The sequence below is a fragment of the Dermacentor silvarum genome, chromosome 1 (genome assembly GCF_013339745.2).
Source record: "Dermacentor silvarum isolate Dsil-2018 chromosome 1, BIME_Dsil_1.4, whole genome shotgun sequence".
NCBI lineage: Eukaryota > Metazoa > Arthropoda > Arachnida > Ixodida > Ixodidae > Dermacentor > Dermacentor silvarum.
Window position 1 is genome coordinate 193,157,551 of NC_051154.1, and position 19,436 is coordinate 193,176,986.

Consider the following 19,436-nt stretch of genomic DNA (forward strand, 5'->3'; position numbering starts at 1 on the left):
CAGGTTACTTGCTGGTTCCATCAGAAACCAGTACAAACCAGCAGCTCCCAGCAGGAAACCAACAGGAAATTTTCACCTGGGGCACTGAACAGAACTCCACAGCTGCATGTCTGCCGGTGAAGCATTCTTTGTCCCGAGGGAATGGAACTTGTGAATCGTCGATAGTTTGACAATGTTTGACAATATTGTTACGTATTAGTTTGTGCCTAGGTGAAAAGACGCTGTGAGGAGAAGAGGAAGATGATATGACGCTGGCGTCGATGCATTGACGTGCTACGCATTTTCAAATATACCGCCTAAATATTAAACTACATGCACATCCTATGCAAAAACATTAATTGCTCCAAACAAGCGTAATAAGTCGTCCCTGTATATCACTGCGACCATCGTGTTCTCTGAGTACCATGGATGAAATAAACTGCCCGCACCTACGAGTGCCCACGAGCACCCGAGTACGCCAATGCGGCCTGGCTCTGCGATCTAGCTTCAAGTAGCTTCAAGGTTTTTTTTAAAAAAAATGGCGGCTATTAGGTGCATTTTTTCGGCACATTTGTTTGGAAGGCCACTTAATTTGCTGATTTACACGACACGAAATGCAAACGTTATCCCTGGATGCTACAGCTATTTTCAAACCGTACCGTCGGTGCGTAAAGCTTTTACACGGGCTTGACAGCTTGCAAGCATTGTGGCAATCTTGAAAGAATTCATAGTGGTCTTGCTAAAATTTTCTTCGTTCGCGCGCTCACATTATTGCGCTGGATAACCCTGGAACAGGGCGTAATTGCTAAAGAAAAATGAAAGCCGAACTTTTCGTTTTTTAGTTTTTTATGCGTGAAGTAGTAATGTGATTGGCAATTGTCGCGTTACTCGAAGTATAGTGATAATTGAACAGGTGGCACGCCGTATCGCCCAAGCTATTTGTAATGTGAACCTCTCGATGACAACACGAACGGTCTACTCTGATTTCAGTGAGCCTAGGCCTTAAGCGTTTGTTCCGCTTACTTGGAAATTATCACTGCTTCTTAAACGCCGCTGGTAGCTTGCATTGATATAGAGCAAGACAAGAAAGCAAGGTCGGAAGTGGACCCCAACAAAAAGTGGGTGTGTTAGATTGGCCGTGGGTCTGGCGAATTACGTCAGCAAAGTGAGAGTAAAACGGCCTTTTGTCAACACACATGCACTACTTCAAGCAAGCAAAATATTCCATTTGGCAGAAGTCATTGAACCCCTTGAGTGCAATCAGCCAAACACAAACAAGATATCAACAAGCACACGCTTTTGCAAGCTTGCGTATTTGTGTATACAAATGCTTCACTGAGCGTCACTAGACGCCTGTATGTTTGTTTTCTGTTGGCTTTATGTAAGAATGCTAAAACAATTAGTAATAGTATTTATTAGCACTCCAACGTCAGCTGTCCATATAGCGGCATGCGAGGCTAGACTGAAAGGCGAATATGCTTGTGCTGATGCGCCTGCTAGCCCGCCACTGCGTGAACGTTAAGAGAAAACTGCGAACACTGGGTACGCCCTCGGACAATGAGCTAGAGTATGTGAATATGCAAGTCACAAGCGTACAAGCACGTGTGCGCATGCACACTTGTCAGCACAGACATGTTCACAGCTTGTCAACATGAGAAGCAGATGCCTTGCAAATATCGCGAGAATCCACTCTCGTCTGTAGGAGAAGTGTATGGTTCTCCAGTGAGAGAGAAACTCTACGGCTCAAGCTAGAATGGCAGGCACACTATTCTGCAACACTCTTTCATGCAGTACCTCTGGCTGACCATTCTGTTTATTGATGCACACCGAGACCAAAAGATGACTACCTGGCGCTGAACTCTCCAATGCACGGCATGAGCAACTTTGTGGCATTGCTTGAGTCCAGTGCTTCCCAACTTGCATTGCGACCCCTTGTCGAATTTCTACTAGGTGTTTAATATCAGCACATGAACAAAATACTCTGCAATATTCAAGCTGCTGAAGTCTTTTTTTTTTTTTTTTTTAAGTAATATTGTCACAGGGCAGTTTAACCCACCAACAAAGGAGACTGAATATTGTGCTGATGGCAATTTACATTGCAAACTTGCATGTGTTGCTAGTCATGGTATCCAACTTTGTGTTATCTGCTTCAAGGGGAAGAGACAATGTTCTCAAAAATAGTCTAGTACTGATAATACAATGCAGTACAAGTCTTTTCTATGCTTTTGGTACAACATAAGGGATGAGAGGAAGAGCCACTGTAGAGTAGCTTGACTGAGCTCCCACCCCCTATGAGCAGCATGAGCAGCCCTTAACAGCATGATCATTCAAAAAGTATTTGTGTGTAGAACTATGCCTTCTCTTTAAATAAGCACAGCCAAAGGCTATGGTACAGAAACAGAAATAGTGGAGCAATAAGCAGAAATACATTTTGATGACACCATGATTCTCCCCTGATTCCATCCACCTCCCTTTTCCTACTTCTCCGCTTCCATCACATAATCACTCTCTCTTTTTCCCCTCTCATTTTCTAGCCAGCGTCATTTCCATCACATCTCACTTCTGTCCTTTCTCACTTCATCCTTCTTTCTATGCACTTCCACTACACTTCCACTGTATTTCTCTCGCATCCCATACTCCCTCACTGTCATCATTTTGTATTCATTTGTTTGTTTACTTTTCCTGTTCTCAGTGGCAGGCTTGCAGGCACTCATGCGCAAGGGCTCTTACCTTTCTGCTCTGCCTAGCACTCCACCAAGTGCAGGCTCGCTCTCGTGCAAATAAATTACAATTAAAATTGTTAGCAGTAGTGAGTATCAGGAAATGTGCGACAATCACCAATTAATAACTAAATTCACTCATTTTAATTTGCTGAGGGCAGATGTTGCCTTTGTGGGATTTAAATCCAGTCAATGTTCAGGCATGTCCACTTGCTATTTTTCACGTAAAGCACTGTGGCACAAATTACATGGAGCGCCACTGTATTTTGTGGCACATTTCAGTAATGGATATCTGGAAAATGGTGCTAATCTTGGGATTCCTACTAAGTGGACATGCCTTGAAGACTAACCGGCTACAATTCTGCAGTTGCAACATGTGCCCTGAAGTAATAAATAAATTTATTACTAGATTTTATTTACAGTAGTTCATGATTCTTGCATATTTATTGATGTCCACCCTCAGTAATGCACTGCTGAAAACAAGACATTATCATCTCTACTGCACTTCATGAAAATGTACTTTTCTTCCTTGAAGCAGCCAGTATATGTGCTCGATAAAAATAATTTTGGTTTGCTTCCTCATTGCAACAATAAAACCACATTGAATAATTCCTCTGAAAAACAAAATGTTAACAGGGGTAACTGTCCCTGATGACTGAAGCTAACTTTTTTCTTATAACAAAGTTTGTTTTGAGAAGGGTCAGTTTTATTGCATTTCATCTGCAACTGACTGCAGAATTCTGCTATTAAAGGCAGAATGCAAAAACACTTCCCACATTTACCACTGTGACTTGTGTCTAAAGGAGTTTGAAGATTGCATGAAATCCTTGATGCTGTTTGACTGTTGGTGTGTTAGCCTGTGTAGAACTATCAGATCTGGACCTAATGTGAATTTTGGATTCAACTGGATAGAATTTGTGATAATCACTTTTTTTTTCTTTTCTTTCAAATCATATAGCGATGTTTTGGTGGTGATTCACGTGCTAATAGAGCAGAACAAAGTCGGGAAAGAACATCACAAGGACTGCCCAAGAAGTTTCCAGTTGCAGGGGTGAAGCATGTTGTTCTGGTGGCATCTGGAAAAGGTGGTGTTGGGAAATCCACTACTGCAGGTGATGCAGCTAACTCATTGCAGTGCTTGCATATGCATTCCTGCTTGGATAGTTGCAAAAATGTTTGTTTTTCTTTACAGTAAACTTGGCTTTGGCTCTTTCTTTGCATGAAACGGTGAGTGATAAGTTGTTACTTGGAACTGCTTGCAGGTTTGCTACTGTAAAAACAGGAAAAAAGAAAAAGTTTTGTGCTCATGCCATAGTAAAGTTTGTGACTTGGAATTCATTAAGTAGCATTAACAGAAGCTTAAGTGAAGCACACACTGTGTATTGTCCGTATTGTGCTTTTAGGCTAGCAATATCATTTACTTCTAATGGCTGTCATCATGAACTGCACACAGTTGAGCACAAGTGTGTTATCATGCACTGCTAAGGAGAAATGAGTGGAGAATAAACAAAGGGTTCAATTTGTGAATTGTACTGCACTTCATGTGCGCATAAACCATTGCCTTCGAGGAGTCCTGTGCATGGGAGCAAACTGCTCATTTTTTTCCATAATGCTCCATTTGTACTCTTAATAAGCAATGCTTCATAATGGGCAATGTAGTGCGACAGAAACTTACTAATGTTAAGAATGCTAGGATGCAAACATTGTTTGCAATAATTGTGAAAACCCGCCGGGGTGGCTCAGTCAGCTAAGGCGTTGCGCTGCTGAGCACGAGGTCGCGGGATCGAATCCCGGCCCCGGCGGCCGCATTTCTATGGAGGCAAAATGCAAAAACGCCCGTGTGCTTACGTTGTAGTGCAAGTTAAAGAACCCCAGGTGGTCAAAATTAATCCAGAGCCTTCCACTATGGTGTGCCTCATAATCAGAACTGGTTTTGGCACGTAATACCCCAGAAAGAAGAAGGAATTGTGAAAATGGCTGTTTAATATTCGAAAACCGTTCTAAATGTATTCAACATTTGATTTGCTTCTGGAACTATTCGATTTGTATTCGACTTGGTCTCAAGAATAACTATAGTCACACACCTTTACTCTTTGCAGAGCTTACTATGTTTGCGTGACCAGTGTAGCAAAGGGTATTATAGTTATAATGAAAATTGCCTCTCTACTTAGATTTAGGTGCACATATAAATAACTACAGCTGGTCAAAATTAACCTGGAGGCCCCCACTACTGCATCTCTATACTAGCCTGCTTGGTTGCTTGTAGAGAATAAACCAGTTATTATTAAAGGAATCAGTTATTTTCCCCTGGATAATAAATTTTTCACTCTGTGTGCTTTGTTTTATATTTGCTTCAATTTACACACAGCAGACACTTATTGACAAGTGGTGAAAAAAAAAAAGAGAAAGAAAAAGGCATATAGCAGAAAGAATGTATGATCTATATTGTGGGGTACTTTGTGAGCTTCTCTGCCATGAGAAAATATACTAGAAAATCATATGGATAGTGTTCAGCATTTTTTGTTTAAACAGCAAGAAAAAAGTAGAGGTGGGCAAATGTAAATTTTGTCAAATAAGAATCGAATACGAATACTAAGTATTGAATTTTGAATAGTCAAACGCAGACGCATATATTTACAGCAGGAATATTTATTTTGGTATAATTAGGTACCATGCCTGTACTGACTAGTACAAAAAAAAAAAAAGACCAGTTATCAGGGACAAAGAATCAGTTTTAAACACAAGGTCACTAATTGTCATTAAGAAAACTGCACGACTAGCCTCTCAACAACATTAGAGCCTCGTTGCAAACAAGCTCTCCAAGAAAGAATGGCTGCTGTATGACTAGCTTTCCAAAAATGCTACATACTAAATGGTCGCTGAAAAAAGATCTGAAGTTGTGGAGAGAGAGAGAGAAATCACTTTATTCTATGCTAAAAAAATTCATCGATGCCCTTAGTCCAGGGCGTTGCTTGCAGCGTGCTTCAGCGCTATGCCGATAAAGTCCGCTAGGAATCGTTGGTCGTGAAGGGTGGTTGCGGCAGTCAGCCCCTCGGCAGAAGGGATAGGTTGGAGGGATGAGGGTTTGGGTAAGGAGAAGAGGGGTAAAAAAGCTGCTGAAGAACTTGTGTGCTGTAGGCACAAGTAAAAGGGCCTGTTGCAAGGAAAACATCACTGGTTGTAGCTTAAAAGAACAAACTGGTACATGGCTAGACTGCCAAAAACACCAAGTGACAGAATACAAGCAGAAATCACTGGTTGTAATTGTAGGCTTCTGCTGAAAAACCGAAAACATAGCTTGGCATTACCCATTTTGTTTCTGCATTTCTTCGAAAACTTTTGTTGTTGTCACACTTCTGATAATTTGCGATACTTTGTTTAGCAGACGGAGAACTGTAACCAGTCTTTAACAGTCGGTTGATGCGAAATATTAGGTTTGTTTTGTATATTCAAAAGCACCGAATAAATTCCTTTTCGGATACAAATATGAATAGTTAGTGTGTAGTATTCAATTTGTATCCGAAACTTCGAATATTCAAAAAAGTGAGAAAGGTATGGGACATTGTTTTGTTGTTTTTCAGAAATTTAGTTCTTACCAAAAAAAAAAGGTCAGGGAAACAAAGTTCACCAAACAGCTAAGATGATGATTGCCGCACAGCTGCGCTCAGGTGCAAGGAGTCTGGCGAGGTCAAGGTCACACGAATTCGTCTTTCTGCCCAAGTAATCCTTCCTTTCCCTTTTCTTATTATCTTGCATTTTGCACGTCACTTGGACGACAACGACAAGCAAAGAAGGGAGCAGGGGATGCACAAAAGGGTCAGAGGAGCCCAAGCTTGGGTTCTTGCAGCATTCATACTGTGGTCACTGTGGTGGATGAACTCAGTGAGGGTGACACGGAGTCGTGCCTACCTGATATACCTTGCCATATTTTTATATTATTTCTTGTATCTCTTTATCTGTATAGTGTTACTAATCTATTTGTGTTCGAATATGAAATACACTTTTCTGAATTCTTGTATATTCACATCATCGTATGGCACTGTACATGCCTCCTTCCTATAGGCTGCTTCTCAAAAACATTTGTTATTACGCATGTTAGATACAACTAGTGTAGAAGAGCAGGATGCACAGTCATATTACAACATGTCGCAGCGTCAATTAGTCAACCAGATATTCACAAAATCAAAAGGTTGTAAGCTCGACCCAAGAAATAAAAGAAGAAAAGAAAGTGTGTGGGAAAGTTATTTTAAAAAATATATCCACTGAAAAAAAAAATTGCAGGTGGAAATAAAAAGCAAACAAAGTACGCCAAATTTTCAGAAAATAAAAAGTTAAAACATTGAATCCTAACTATGAGCAAATAATGGTTCAAACAGATTCTTCTGTTTTAATATTCACATCTCGGCATCCGACATAGAGCAACTGTAAGAGAATAAGAAGATCTGAATTATTTCTCGATTAGATGAACTGGTTCATGCCAGCCCAGTTTGAGGTTCTTGCTTGTGTACAATAGGTCTGGCATATTTCTGCACAAAGCCTGCACTGTAAGTGCTGGGAGCATTGTGAACTTGGCCTGCATGGTGCGCGTAGTTGTATGGAATGGTTGGCATGGCACAGGCACTACATGCCACAGCATTGAAATGTTTGGCAAAGTGCAGCATGTTAGGAACTAATTTAGTATATGCAGGGGAACAGCTAATAGCTGAATATCCTAAATAACTGCAGGAGAATAGAGTTAGTGTTGAGGCTTGTTATTTAATTGAGCTCCATGTCATGAGTTGTTCTGAATTTTGCATTATTGCAATATTGTTTTCATTTTGACGGGCACTTCATCTTGTGTTATATTATAGAAGACAGTACGATATACCTAAATCGTTTAGGAGATGCACGGAGGTATAACATTTTTTAACGTTTAAGATTTTTTGAGTCCTTGAAGAACGTTTATGTACATTGTACTGTTGAACAATGATGCTTGTTTTCTGCTTTCTTCTTTTGCGAGTGGGGCTTATGTAAGGCTAGTGCTTGGCCACAGTATTTCAATTGGCATACTTTACAAGTCAGTATTCTGCTTGGTCTTCTTCGTTTCTTCAGAAGCCCACTGTGGGGCTGCTCGATGCAGATGTCTATGGACCCTCCATTCCACGCATGATGAACCTGAGTGGTGAACCAGAATTGACACAACGTGCGTTGAAAGCTGTTTCATTCTTGCACATGCTGAAAATGGAAGGAAGTTCCCTTTGCTGTATCAGTGTTTAGCAGAGGTAGCTGCCATTTCCTGTGCTGTTCAAGATAATGACTGCGTGCTTCCACTTCTGTGCTTGCGTGTATTTTGAGCCTACAGCCTATTATAATGTTTATGTTTGATGAAATAGACCATGGGGAATATTAATGTTGCATTAGTCTTTGTCTTAAGTAAGTTAGTCTTTGTTGCATTAGTGCCACATTGTCATTTCTTTTAATACATTTAATGTGCCGAGGACTTTCTTGCTGCATTATTAGCGCAGTTTTTATCTAATACCTCTCGGAAAGTGTGTCTATAACTCACTGTGCCTACAAAGTGCTTTGCTATTTCTCATCTTTAGTGGTAGCAAAATAAAAACAGAATTGTTCGTTTACATTCAAGACAGTCATTGACTACTACAAATTACCATCTGAGCGTGACAATTAATAAGGATATCATGTGCTCCATATTGAAGTGCAGCTCCAATGGCTGCATATTACTGTGCTGCTGGAAGTGTCCTTTACCCCTTTTCTTGATTTCTACCAATGATTACCTGTCTTCCTAATTTTAGCATATGTAATTAATGCTTTATATGCCAGCTTTATTCATATTCCAAGTAGAGCTTTTGTCTGTGTTTTACTGAAATGTATGGTCATATTGGACTCTAATTTGTACTGTTGGGGACAAATTAAATGAAAATGCAATAATTTATATGCCGACAGCAATATATCAAGATAGTTAATTTTAACTTTCAATGTGAGATGAACCACTTCTTGCAAGTTAAATTGAACCACACTGTTGTTTAGTTGTATACAAATTGTGATCTTGTAATTTTTCTCGATCTGTTTGAATTGTCTCATTCACATTTTATTTGTTCATGGTGGTACACGTGACAAGACAGTTTAACTGTGGCACTTGCACCATGAGCTTTGAGAGCCAGTTCCTTCAAACTTCGGAATAAAATTCCAAATTGGGTGGATTATAAATTGTGGCCAAACCTCAAGGCTCAAGTTCAGGTGGACTTCAGTAGTGTCCCATGTACAGTCATTAATGCATAAAATACAATCGTATGCACACAGACATTGGCACTTCTGACAGGCCATGTCAAGGTTTACTAGAACATTTCACCTAAAGTGCCCCTCCCCAGGCCCCATAGAAAGGTTTAGTTATACACTGGAAGTTGTTAAGCACCATCTAAGGAGTGTTCTACCGCAATAATTTTTCAGACTGGTTCATTATTAGAGGAGATGGGAAAAATTAAAATGTGGCTATGCCCATGCTGCCAGGAGGTGAGCTTCACTGCCAACATAGACACTTTTCCCCTTTTGTCGACTAGCGTCAGCAAGTAACGCTCCTTTCCTGCCTTTTCCCATACCAGACCCGAGGGACTGCATCAGTTTTGTGTCACAAGGGCTTTGTCTGCTTTTTGTTCTTCTCTCCTTTTCTTTCCTCTGCGATGCACTTCCAGTAGCAATTTTTCACATTCTTTAGGCAACTGTAGAAACATTGTATCCAGCCATTACATCCCTGGATAAAAAGTTGTGAAATCAAGGCAGAGATAATGATGTTCTTGGAAGCATGCTTGCAAGAGGGCACCAACCATTCACATTCGGCCACTGTTTAATGTCTAAATATTTTTGTGCTTTAGTGACATGTTCAACAATTCTTTTACATTACAAAGGACTACCTCTTGGGCTAGTTGACCTTGCAAAAATTTTGAGGACGCTTAAGCTTCGCCTTTAAGAGTGGAACACGATAGCATTAAAAGATCCCTGAATGCTTGTCAGGCTTTCCGGCAACTGCAGGTTTTTTTCTACACCTTTGCCTCTGCACGCCACTGCCGTTTTACGCTGCTGAGGAAGCGAGCGTTGTCTGGATGGTGTTTTTGCAAGTAACCTACCCGGGCGCGCCGCTGTTTGAATGGTAGGAATGCTGGAAAAGGGGTTTGTGTTTGAGCTTCCTCGTAACAGAATTATGTTTTCTCATTTATTCAAATTACAATCCAACGCTATCATGTCTGTAGGTTGTGGTTAAGTCATACACGGGGCCCTTAACGCTGTCGCGTTAGAACAGTTGAGGGGAATTAGAGCAGAGAAGATGCACACACATAAGAACACAAGTGCTACTTTCAACTTAATAGTAAAAAGGCTTTGTGGACACACACACGCACAAGGGCAGGATGACGCGTCATCACAGGATGATGCGTCTACATCAGGCAGGTGCACAAGAATTCATATTCTAAAGTGTGCAGTGCATTTGATGGCTCTCTTGTGCAACACTCTCAGTTCATTTTAATAAAATAGGTTTGCAATGTAAGTCTTGAAGAGGTGTTATCACTTCTTCCCGAAATGGTTGTCCCCGATATGCAATAACGTGCATATTTGACTTAGATTGAAGCACACTGTAGACACTGACAGACAAAGGAAGTAGTGTGCTTCAATCTAAGTCAAATATGAATGTCAACCAACTAGCCCAACTTGCCATCTTGTTGCAGTAACATGTGCTGGCCACCATATGTGCATCCTTGTCCCCTTTCTTGCTTACTTTTTGCACATGCTCTCGTAAGCAGTTCATGCAGCGATCGTGCTGATATACATTCTAGTGCAAGACATTGGTACGGCGTGAACCATTCCTCTGGAACACTTAATTACTGCATGTGGTTGTGAGGCTTGCTTCTCATGGAGAACAATTTCAGGCAAGAGCGGTAACACCTTTTTAAGACTTGCACTGGAAGCCTACTTTATCAAAAATAACAGAGACTGTTGTACCAGTGAGCCGTCAGTTGTGCTGCACGCCTCAGAATTTGAATTCTTGAGCACCCACCGTTGATGTGCATGCGTCATCGTGTGATATTGTTGAATACCTTTGTGTGCACATGTGGCAAGATGTGTATACATATATATATATATATATATATATATATGTACAAACCATTTTTGCTATTAAATAGTTGAAAGTAGAGCTTGTGTTTATTTACTCTTCCAGTATGTGTCTTTCTTTTTTTTGTGCTAGTTCCCCTCAGCAGTTATTTTACATTGATTTTTTTATAGCACACAAGTGATTAGTTTTTATTTTTTTCCACAGAAAACCTCATGAAACCGCTGGTCAATTATGGGATTAAGTGGTGAGCCATATTTTGTCTCGATCATTTATACTCTGTACGTCCACGGAAGCATGTGGCATCATCATGTGCTATCAGTGAAATGTAACGGCTGTTGCGATGCTGCAGAACATATGTTGCATCAGTGGGGAGAGGGATTTTTCATTGCGTGCATCACATCATGTGGCACCATAGGCCATTGAATTGATAGTGCATGAAGCCAAGTGTCCCATGCGATCTAGAATTTCACATTGTCTAGCATTTCTTGCCGTTTAAGCATCAGGTTGTACCTCATCAGCATATTGTCAGAGCACAATGATAAGTTTACTTAATCTCTTAGACACTAGTGCATGTGTGCTGTTACCTTGCCTTTCCTTGATGTCCACTTTTAAATCTTTTTATGGTCTTTGGACTAAAGTCACTTGTTGGCTCTGATGTCTGCTTCATTGCCGGTAATGACCTATGTTAATTTTTTCTAATATTAAGTTGGTAGACTAGTTCACTTAACTGATCACTTTAATTGCATTGCTGTGTGTTTATGATCTTGTGCTGTTTGAATAATACAGCATGTCTATGGGGTTTTTGGTCGACAACAAGATGCCTATTGTGTGGCGAGGACTTATGGTCATGTCTGCCATTGAGAAACTGCTTAGGCAGGTATGTTGGAATTGTCTTTAAATTTCCTATGTTCTGTGTAGTGAGCTCTAGTCAACTTCATGTGGCACCCTTCAGCTCTGTTGTGTTTGGAGGCAGATAACGTTGTTTGTTTTGCTTCTAGCTTTCAACACAGTGCTACATGTCATCACAGTACTCACTTTCACCTTAATTGAAAGTGTCACATCATTTGCACATTTCCATGCCTATGGAACATACTCAGTGTAGCAAGCAGATTGCTTAATTGAAAGTTTCACATCATTTTCACATCCCCATGCATATGGAGCATACTCATTATAGCAAGTAGATTGCAAGTATGCTTCAGGCAAATAAACATAGTGAGGATGTTTTTCTTCTTGTCTCTTTAAGGGGAACACTCAGCAGAACACTTCTTGTCGCGTTGGGGAACAGTCAGCAGAATTTGCATGTCCTTGGGCAATCAACTTCCAGCATGTTGAAATTATAGGATGGGCACATACCTATATAGATTTAAGTACGTGAAGGGGAGCAGATATCCGAATTGCAGGAAAGCCACAGGTGGCATTTCTTGCTATTCGGCCATGAAAGAATGACACAGCACTTACTAGAGAAAACACGGGGAATGCGGGAAATGGAAATTCAAGACGATGAGCAACACGAGAACAAGGTGAGAGCAGCAGCCAACGTTTCAACAAGTGAACTTGTCTTCTTCAAGGTGACACATGCTCTCCTCAGCGCAGTATATATAGGTAGGGTTCTTCTAAAGGGGAGAGAAGGTAAGGCGTGTGGGTGAGGTGACGAGCGAGAGTGTGTTAGCGGTGTGGGTGTAGAATTGAAAAGGACGATAATGCGCTACTGATAGTCTGTGGAGGAATTTGAGGCAGCACCCTGTGTTAGCCAATTGACGTGTCATTGTAGGTTCCTCTTTTCGTGGAAGGGGCCTGGACGATGGGGAGGGGGGGGGGGGGTTACCTGCTACATTGGAGGTCAGTGACCCCCCCCCCTCCAGGCCCCTTCCACGAAAAGAGGAAACTACAATGACATGGGAACCGGCTAACACACGGCGTGCCGAGGAGAGCATATGTCACCTTGAAGAAGACAAGTCCACTTGTCAAAACGTTGGCTCCTGCTCTCACTTTGTTCTCGTGCAGAACTCACTAGGTCACTTTGTTTTATGGATTGTGGGTGAGCACTGCCTATTTTTCTGGCGCTAGTAAATCCTCGTGTCCTTAGTGGGCGAGCCCAGTATCGTTCATTATTTAGTGCAGTGATTTTGGGCTGCAGGCACATTATGGATCCTGTTATTGGCCTGCGAAAGTGAAGGGAATTCACCAACTGGTCAAAAGGAGTGCTTACAAAAAGTGCATATTCAGCAGCCTTGCAAAGAGAGAGTGCCACTGTTCCTGCAAAAAATTACTATTTAGTTACACCTGCATGTCATTTGGTGTGTGGGGACAAATTACAGTGTCTGGTACAGGCACCAAGACAGAAAACAAAGGAGCATGCTCACTGAGAAGGAAGGGCTTTGCTGACACCCTGATCATTATTGCAGGACCCACAATGTCCAAAGACCCGCATTGAGAACCACTATCGATATTGCATATCTATTGAGGAGTTTTCTATTGCTCTTTTATGTCCATTTGGTCGAGTCTCAGCATTGATTTCAAGTATGATAAACACCTCTCAAGCATAAAGGTGCCGTCTTTCGTTTCTAGTTTTTATTGCATGTTGTGTAGTTTAAATTGTCACAAACAGCATGACGTATCCATGCTATTAATCCTTTTGTCTTAAGTAGTGAGAGAGGTGGCAGACAATGGGCTGGTTGAATATATGGAAGGTATGTCGTTCCAAACATCTCAGCATCATAGGCCTAGACTGCCAGGCTGCCATGCTGTTGTTGCATTTGCAGGCTAAGTGGGCATGTAATGAAGCACCACTAAGGGCTCATTCAGATCGTCATTTGTCAGAGGTCGTGCGACAGACTGCGACTGGCGACAATGGAGCGACTCACGGTGACCGATGTTCACACCAGCAAGCGCGACCTGCCCATCACACTCAGAAATACTTCTCCATTGATTCCATTTTACGTTGGCTCGTACCGCCATCACCACGTAAAATAAGCATCAGTGTATATAGACATCCTGCTTCTGTGCCACTGATTGGTTCAGTAGGTTTGCGACTGCAGTCGCACGACTAAAAAAAATTGAGCATGGACAACTGACCCAAAAGAGTCACTTTTCAACCGAAAGCGATCATTTGCGACCATTTGCGGGTTTTGATCTCATAGGTTTTGATGTTTGTGTGCCTTCAACACGCTTTTGAAAACTGAAATGAAAATTTTACTTCTGTAGTGCTCATTGACTCCTGATATATTTCAGGTAGCATGGGGCCCATTAGACTACCTTGTTGTTGATATGCCACCAGGAACAGGAGACACGCAGCTTTCCATCTCCCAGAACATTCCAGTGTCAGGTAATGCTTTTGGATTCGTCCTTGCATTTTTATTGTTATTGTTATAACATTACAGGCATTGACAGAGTTTTGTATGCTCTTTCGAAAATTACCATTTATTTCGGTGCAGGTCCTTATATTTTGGCGAGCATAAAATTACCCTTCTTTTTTCTTTTGTTACCCTTTCACATGCTACTCGGATATTTTGCAGTGAATGTCATGCAGTAGTATATTTTACTTCTTGATTGCTTTAGACTGCAGCTCAGCCGTTGGAATTTGTCTGTAAAGGTTGCATTTTCAAATATGTTCACAATTTAATGTGATCGTATATTAAGCTGTCTCTGTGAAAAATGTTTATTTTTTATAACTCCTTATCAAAGAGAGTGTAAATATACATCAGTAACTGTTCTCACGCTCTGTGTGCATCAAAAAGCATGTTTGCAAACTTTTACTATTTTTAAGCGACCAAAAAAATTTAAACATGAATTTCAGAAACCAACTACTATTGCAACATAAGAAAGATGCGCTCGTATGATCAGGCTGCAGGAATGCTGAGGTGGTATAAAAATGTGCATTTGTTATTCTATTTTCTTTGGAATACAAAACTGATGAAATTTTCATCTTACAGAAGGCAGCTTTCTTTTCAACTGAGTTGCAGCCTGTAGGGGTTGGCCATAGTACCTTTGTGCAGATGCTCAAGTGTGGGGAAATGTGTGGTGCTTCAAATGGCCATCACTGCATTAGATGCCCTTTTGTATCTTCTAGCTCTGATTTTGATTTGATTTCTTTACTATAATATTAAAATGTCCAAGCGTAATTTTATGAGCAGAAAGTTATAAATTCTTTTTTAGAAATCTGCAGTATTTCAACCCACATTAACCATAACACATTCCAGATAAGTGGAGTACATAAAACAGGTTGCATTTTTCAAAGTGACTGGAGGGTGACATCTGCAAGTGCTTGACCAATACCACCAAACTTGTAAGGAACTTACTGCTCTGTTGCCGCATTATGATCTTTTAATTTCTGACCTAGGTCATTATCTAAGACTGCAAAGGGCATAACAGCAGGAGTTTCAGCTTTTGTTTCTTTTGTGTTTGATTTCCTTGCTAATGTTGTACACTTGTTAGTAAAATATATCAGTATAGGTGACCGTTGGCTATAGTGGTCACATTGTAGCATGTGGCACTGCACTGCATGAAAGTGATGATGGCAGAATCCAGATAATCCCATCTTAGGCTGATGATGTGTTCCCTTACCCACATTTTGCTCATGGTGGGGATGAATGTATCATTAGCTGCAGCAGAGCTGTCATTACCCACTGCTAACAACACAGTTAATGCAGGTGTTAAGGCTAGTCTCTCAAGTAAAGGTGATTGGTGCCAGAGAAAACAACCCAGAATGCAATAATTTCTGCAACAGCAGCTGGTGGTGTTTGAAGAGTTACACAATGAATTAGGAAAAAATAAAAATAATAACCCAAACCATAGTGCAGCATTTGAGATGGTATATTTATTTGGTAAAGTGCAGGACTGCTAGTGCAAGACAGGGGTAATTGGAGATTGCAGGGAGAGGCCTTCGTCCTGCAGTGGATGTAAATATAGGCCGATGACGATGATGATGATTCATTTGGTTGCCCAGCGTATTGTCTCCTTTTGTGCAGGTCGATTCCATCTGCACTGTTGCATTGCCATAGCCTTGCTGCTCATTAAAGGTGCAGATGTGACATCTCTGCATGCCCTATTGCTCAGAAAGTCAGTAAATATTAGTTTTTTTAATGCGAAACTGTCAAGTGGCTTATTGAGTGAAAAAACTGGCGTCCAGCGTCTGTAGCAGCGAAACAGCACCTAAATTCTCCATTGCTGCGACGCCATATCACAAGTGTGCCTCGACGAAGTTTCCATTGGCTGCGATGCCGTGGCAAGAGTGTGCCTCAATTGGGCAGAGCGGGCGAAAGGGAATGCTTGCTGCCGCAGTAGCACACCAGGTGTTGCATGAGGGGAGAAGGCATCGCCGCAACGCCAAATCACTCTATAGCTGTCGCTCTCGGAAGCCTGTGTTATCCGCAAGTTCCTTAGCCGCGCAAGCTCTCTCCTGCGTCTTAACTGCTTCTTGGTAAGGCCAAATCAAAATGCGCTAAGCGTCTCAATGCGCTCGCTTTCCCGCTAGGAGTTCATAACTCGAAGGACCGCTCAGCGGCGTTCAATTGGACATTAATGCATTTGCATTCACAACTCATAAGTGCTTAGGTGTCCTCGGATTTTTTTTTTCTTTTTCAACTAATATGTAGAAGCAAAACCTCAATGTTCTTGACTGAAGTCTGTTGTTTGCTTGTCGCTGAGACAGTTATTTTTTTTTTCCTTTTTGATGATGACATTTAGCATGTGGAAACAAAAACCTAAATAATAAGCCTGATCTTACAGTAACATAACTATTAACACTTTTCTCTGGTCCTATATCTTCTTGTTAGCATTAACTAGCTTGGCTAGCTTTCTGGTAGGGCACAAATAACAACCAGTACCACTAGTTGACCAATCTTTGGTCATGTTTACAGGAACCACAGAAAGCGTGTTTCACTAAATATTTTCAAGCAGTTACATAAAACAGCGCACTAGAAATAAAGAGGTACTTTTTTTTCGTGGACACATTTATGTTGGTGGATATAATAATATAAATAATAATCATTTAACTGACTCATAAAGTTCGTAGTAATGATCGACTACTTAACCTACAAAATAACATCTTTCGGGTACTTGTTTGGGTTGTATATCTGATGGTATGAAAGTGCAGTATATCTGCTGGTATGAAAGTGCTAAATTGCATGTTGAGCCTTTGGTGCCAAAATAAGGGCATTACACGGAAGAACTCAAAAGCTTGTCATAGCTGTGGGTCCCTAAACATGTTCTGAATGCCAAGAGAATCAATACTAACTGTGTAGGCCATGCTGTGGTGCTAGAAAAAGGTGCACACTTAAGTAGACTGTACTCTCAACAGTGAATACATTGTCTGACATTATTAAATAGCACTTTTATCAGATAGAAGAATGCTAGACAGTACCTCAAGTGAAGCACTCATTGCTTGAAGAGATGGATATGGAACAAACTTTGTACTATCTGCAGAGCGCTGTATAATATACAACCATGATGCACATCCAATTCATTATCAGTCTGCATATGTGGAACAGTTTAGTGGGCTGCCACTACTGCTTGATTTTTGCAAGTCCATTGGAACTTTCTTTGGGGTTTTGTGGGCTTCTAGCCATCTCTAGAATACGTCATTCAGAGGGGTGACCAAACCCAAGCATTTTTGATGCACTTGGCTATCAGCGGAGGTGGTAGATGCCCTTTTAAGGTATATCTTTACCACTCTACCGTAAACCGAGCGGAAGTGAGGGAGCCACACTGAAGCACCCTATTAGTTTAGGGTTCTTCAGTAGACAATTATGTTGATCTCAAGAGTGCCAAGGTTCACCTGTAGCCTTGAGAGGCAGAGTGCTTCTCAAAAAAAAAAAAAAAGAGAAGATAAATTCTTGCAAGCAATAACTGGTGCTTTACCAGTTATCTCTCCATACCCTCAAAACCAAAGAATGGATGTAGCCTGAAATCTGAGTATTGATGTGCTTGTGACTTGTGGTGGCCGTTTTGTCAAACTGCATTCTATTGCTACTGTGTCATGTTGTTAGTCACTGGTGCTGATATATTTTACCGAAAACTTCTAGTTGCTGTTTATTGCAATCATGACACCAAAGTAAGCTGACCCTGGCACAGTAAAATGTTTTGTGAAAGTTGTGCGGGGCAGCACCTGCTTGCCTTGTTGAGAGCATTTATGTATTGATATACTCTATCTTTATCAATGCAGGGGTCGTTGTAGTGACTACACCTCAGGAGATTGCACTTATCGATGCACGTAAGGGAGCTGAGATGTTCCGAAAGGTCAGCGTGCCTGTCCTTGGGCTGGTGCAGAATATGAGTCGGCTAGCATGTCCAAGCTGTGGCCACGAGTCGCACATATTTGGAAAGGACGGTGCCACCGAGCTTGCGAAAGAGATGGCACTTGACATTTTAGGTATGTTGTTGCTTGCCATGTCTTTGCATCACTCTGTGCAGTTAGAGGCAGCAGCTGCATTCTACAGTAGCATGCATGTGTGTTACAAACATCAGCTGTGTGAGCAATTATGGTTGGAAAATGAGTGATCTACAGTAGAATGCCTTTATAACTAAGTGGTCGGGACCATCAAAATCCTTGGTTATACAGGTCAATGTGTTGTAAATATTGCTCACCATACTGCTCTCAATAGAGCCAGGCTAAGCACATTCACCCAAAAACTTTATTTAATATGAATTCAAGAGACAGTACTTCGTGAAAGAAGCCGCAAATTTTCTTCTGCACACTTCTGCCAACAAAATATGTGACTGCAGCTGACCTTATGACGTTGAGGTTCACGGCTACTTGCCAGAGTGTTTGGCCATTTGGGCTGTAGTATTTCGTTTTTCAGTGGAAAATGGGTGGGCTACCATAGCTGCTACTGTGGAGTCCAAACCCTCCCTATATTTGTTGGGATGTCGACTGGTGTTCACTATGTGCTGCATCTCATTGGCAGCTGTGGAGGATAGTGGCAGTGCAGTTATGTGCATTCATTGTAGAGCAACAAATCAGCCTTCAGGGAGGCATAAATTTCTTCATTGTACAAGCAAATTCGTTGTCATGGTCTTCACTCTAGAGGCTTCCACAATACATACAAACAATAAGAATTTGGCCAAGACATAGGAATCTGGAATCTTGTTTTTCAGGTCATTTTGTAGTAGAGACGTCCATTGTAAAGGTGGCTTAGTGTATTTCTAATAGCTTGTTCTTGGCGAACGCATTGGTGAAGGTCATCATGGAGTTCTGCTATGGAAATGTGCATCAGGTTTAGAATATTTATTTATTTATTTATTTATTTATTTATTTATTTATTTATTTATTTATTTATTTATTTATTTATTATTTATTAGTTACCTGCATCACCCCATAGCAAATTAAAGCAGGGAGACTACAGACTTAACTGGGTAGATGAACAAATTATTTCAATGCATCGAAAAAAGCATCATTTGGTGTGATTGATATATACAATGCTCGATGGCAAACTGTTCCAGTCACGAACAAAAAACAAACAACGCAAGACCCTACAAGAAAATTCCCTGACCTTCAAGCAGTGATCCAGTTGCTTATATAGTGTGGTGGCTGGATATATTGTTCGCGGTTTATACCTGTTTTGGAATAATAAATATTATGGAAAACTTTTAATCTGACATGCCTTCTACGATCCTTCAGCGCTTGCGATTTAAGTTTG

At 41.0% G+C, this 19,436-nt stretch overlaps 1 protein-coding gene across 3 annotated transcripts; it reads left to right on the plus strand.

Moving 5' to 3' along the window:
• Positions 1 to 497: 497 nt before the first annotated feature.
• On the plus strand, positions 498 to 18,312 carry LOC119436201 (iron-sulfur protein NUBPL-like). Of its 3 annotated transcripts, none has more exons than XM_037702985.2 (8): positions 498 to 643; positions 3,658 to 3,811; positions 3,892 to 3,926; positions 7,791 to 7,881; positions 11,005 to 11,044; positions 11,587 to 11,677; positions 14,032 to 14,125; positions 17,963 to 18,312. In XM_037702985.2, exons 1-8 carry the CDS (start codon positions 518 to 520, stop codon positions 18,295 to 18,297), a joined length of 966 nt encoding a protein of 321 aa, XP_037558913.2. In that variant the 5' UTR covers positions 498 to 517; the 3' UTR covers positions 18,298 to 18,312. The 3 variants fall into 3 exon arrangements, with proteins under 3 accessions (XP_037558913.2, XP_049514743.1, XP_049514750.1); XM_049658786.1 differs by lacking the exon at positions 498 to 643 and adding an exon at positions 750 to 1,097; XM_049658793.1 differs by lacking the exons at positions 498 to 643; positions 3,658 to 3,811; positions 3,892 to 3,926; positions 7,791 to 7,881 and adding exons at positions 7,934 to 7,960; positions 9,147 to 9,209.
• The last annotated feature ends 1,124 nt before the right edge of the window (positions 18,313 to 19,436 follow it).

Excerpts from the sequence above, each read along its gene's own strand:
- LOC119436201 (XM_037702985.2), top strand. The coding sequence starts at position 518 with ATGGCGGCTATTAGGTGCATTTTTTCGGCACATTTGTTTGGAAGGCCA. Across the intron at positions 11,045-11,586 it reads GTCAATTATGGGATTAAGTG|CATGTCTATGGGGTTTTTGG; the intron begins GTGAGCCATATT and ends TGAATAATACAG. Across the intron at positions 11,678-14,031 it reads TTGAGAAACTGCTTAGGCAG|GTAGCATGGGGCCCATTAGA; the intron begins GTATGTTGGAAT and ends GATATATTTCAG.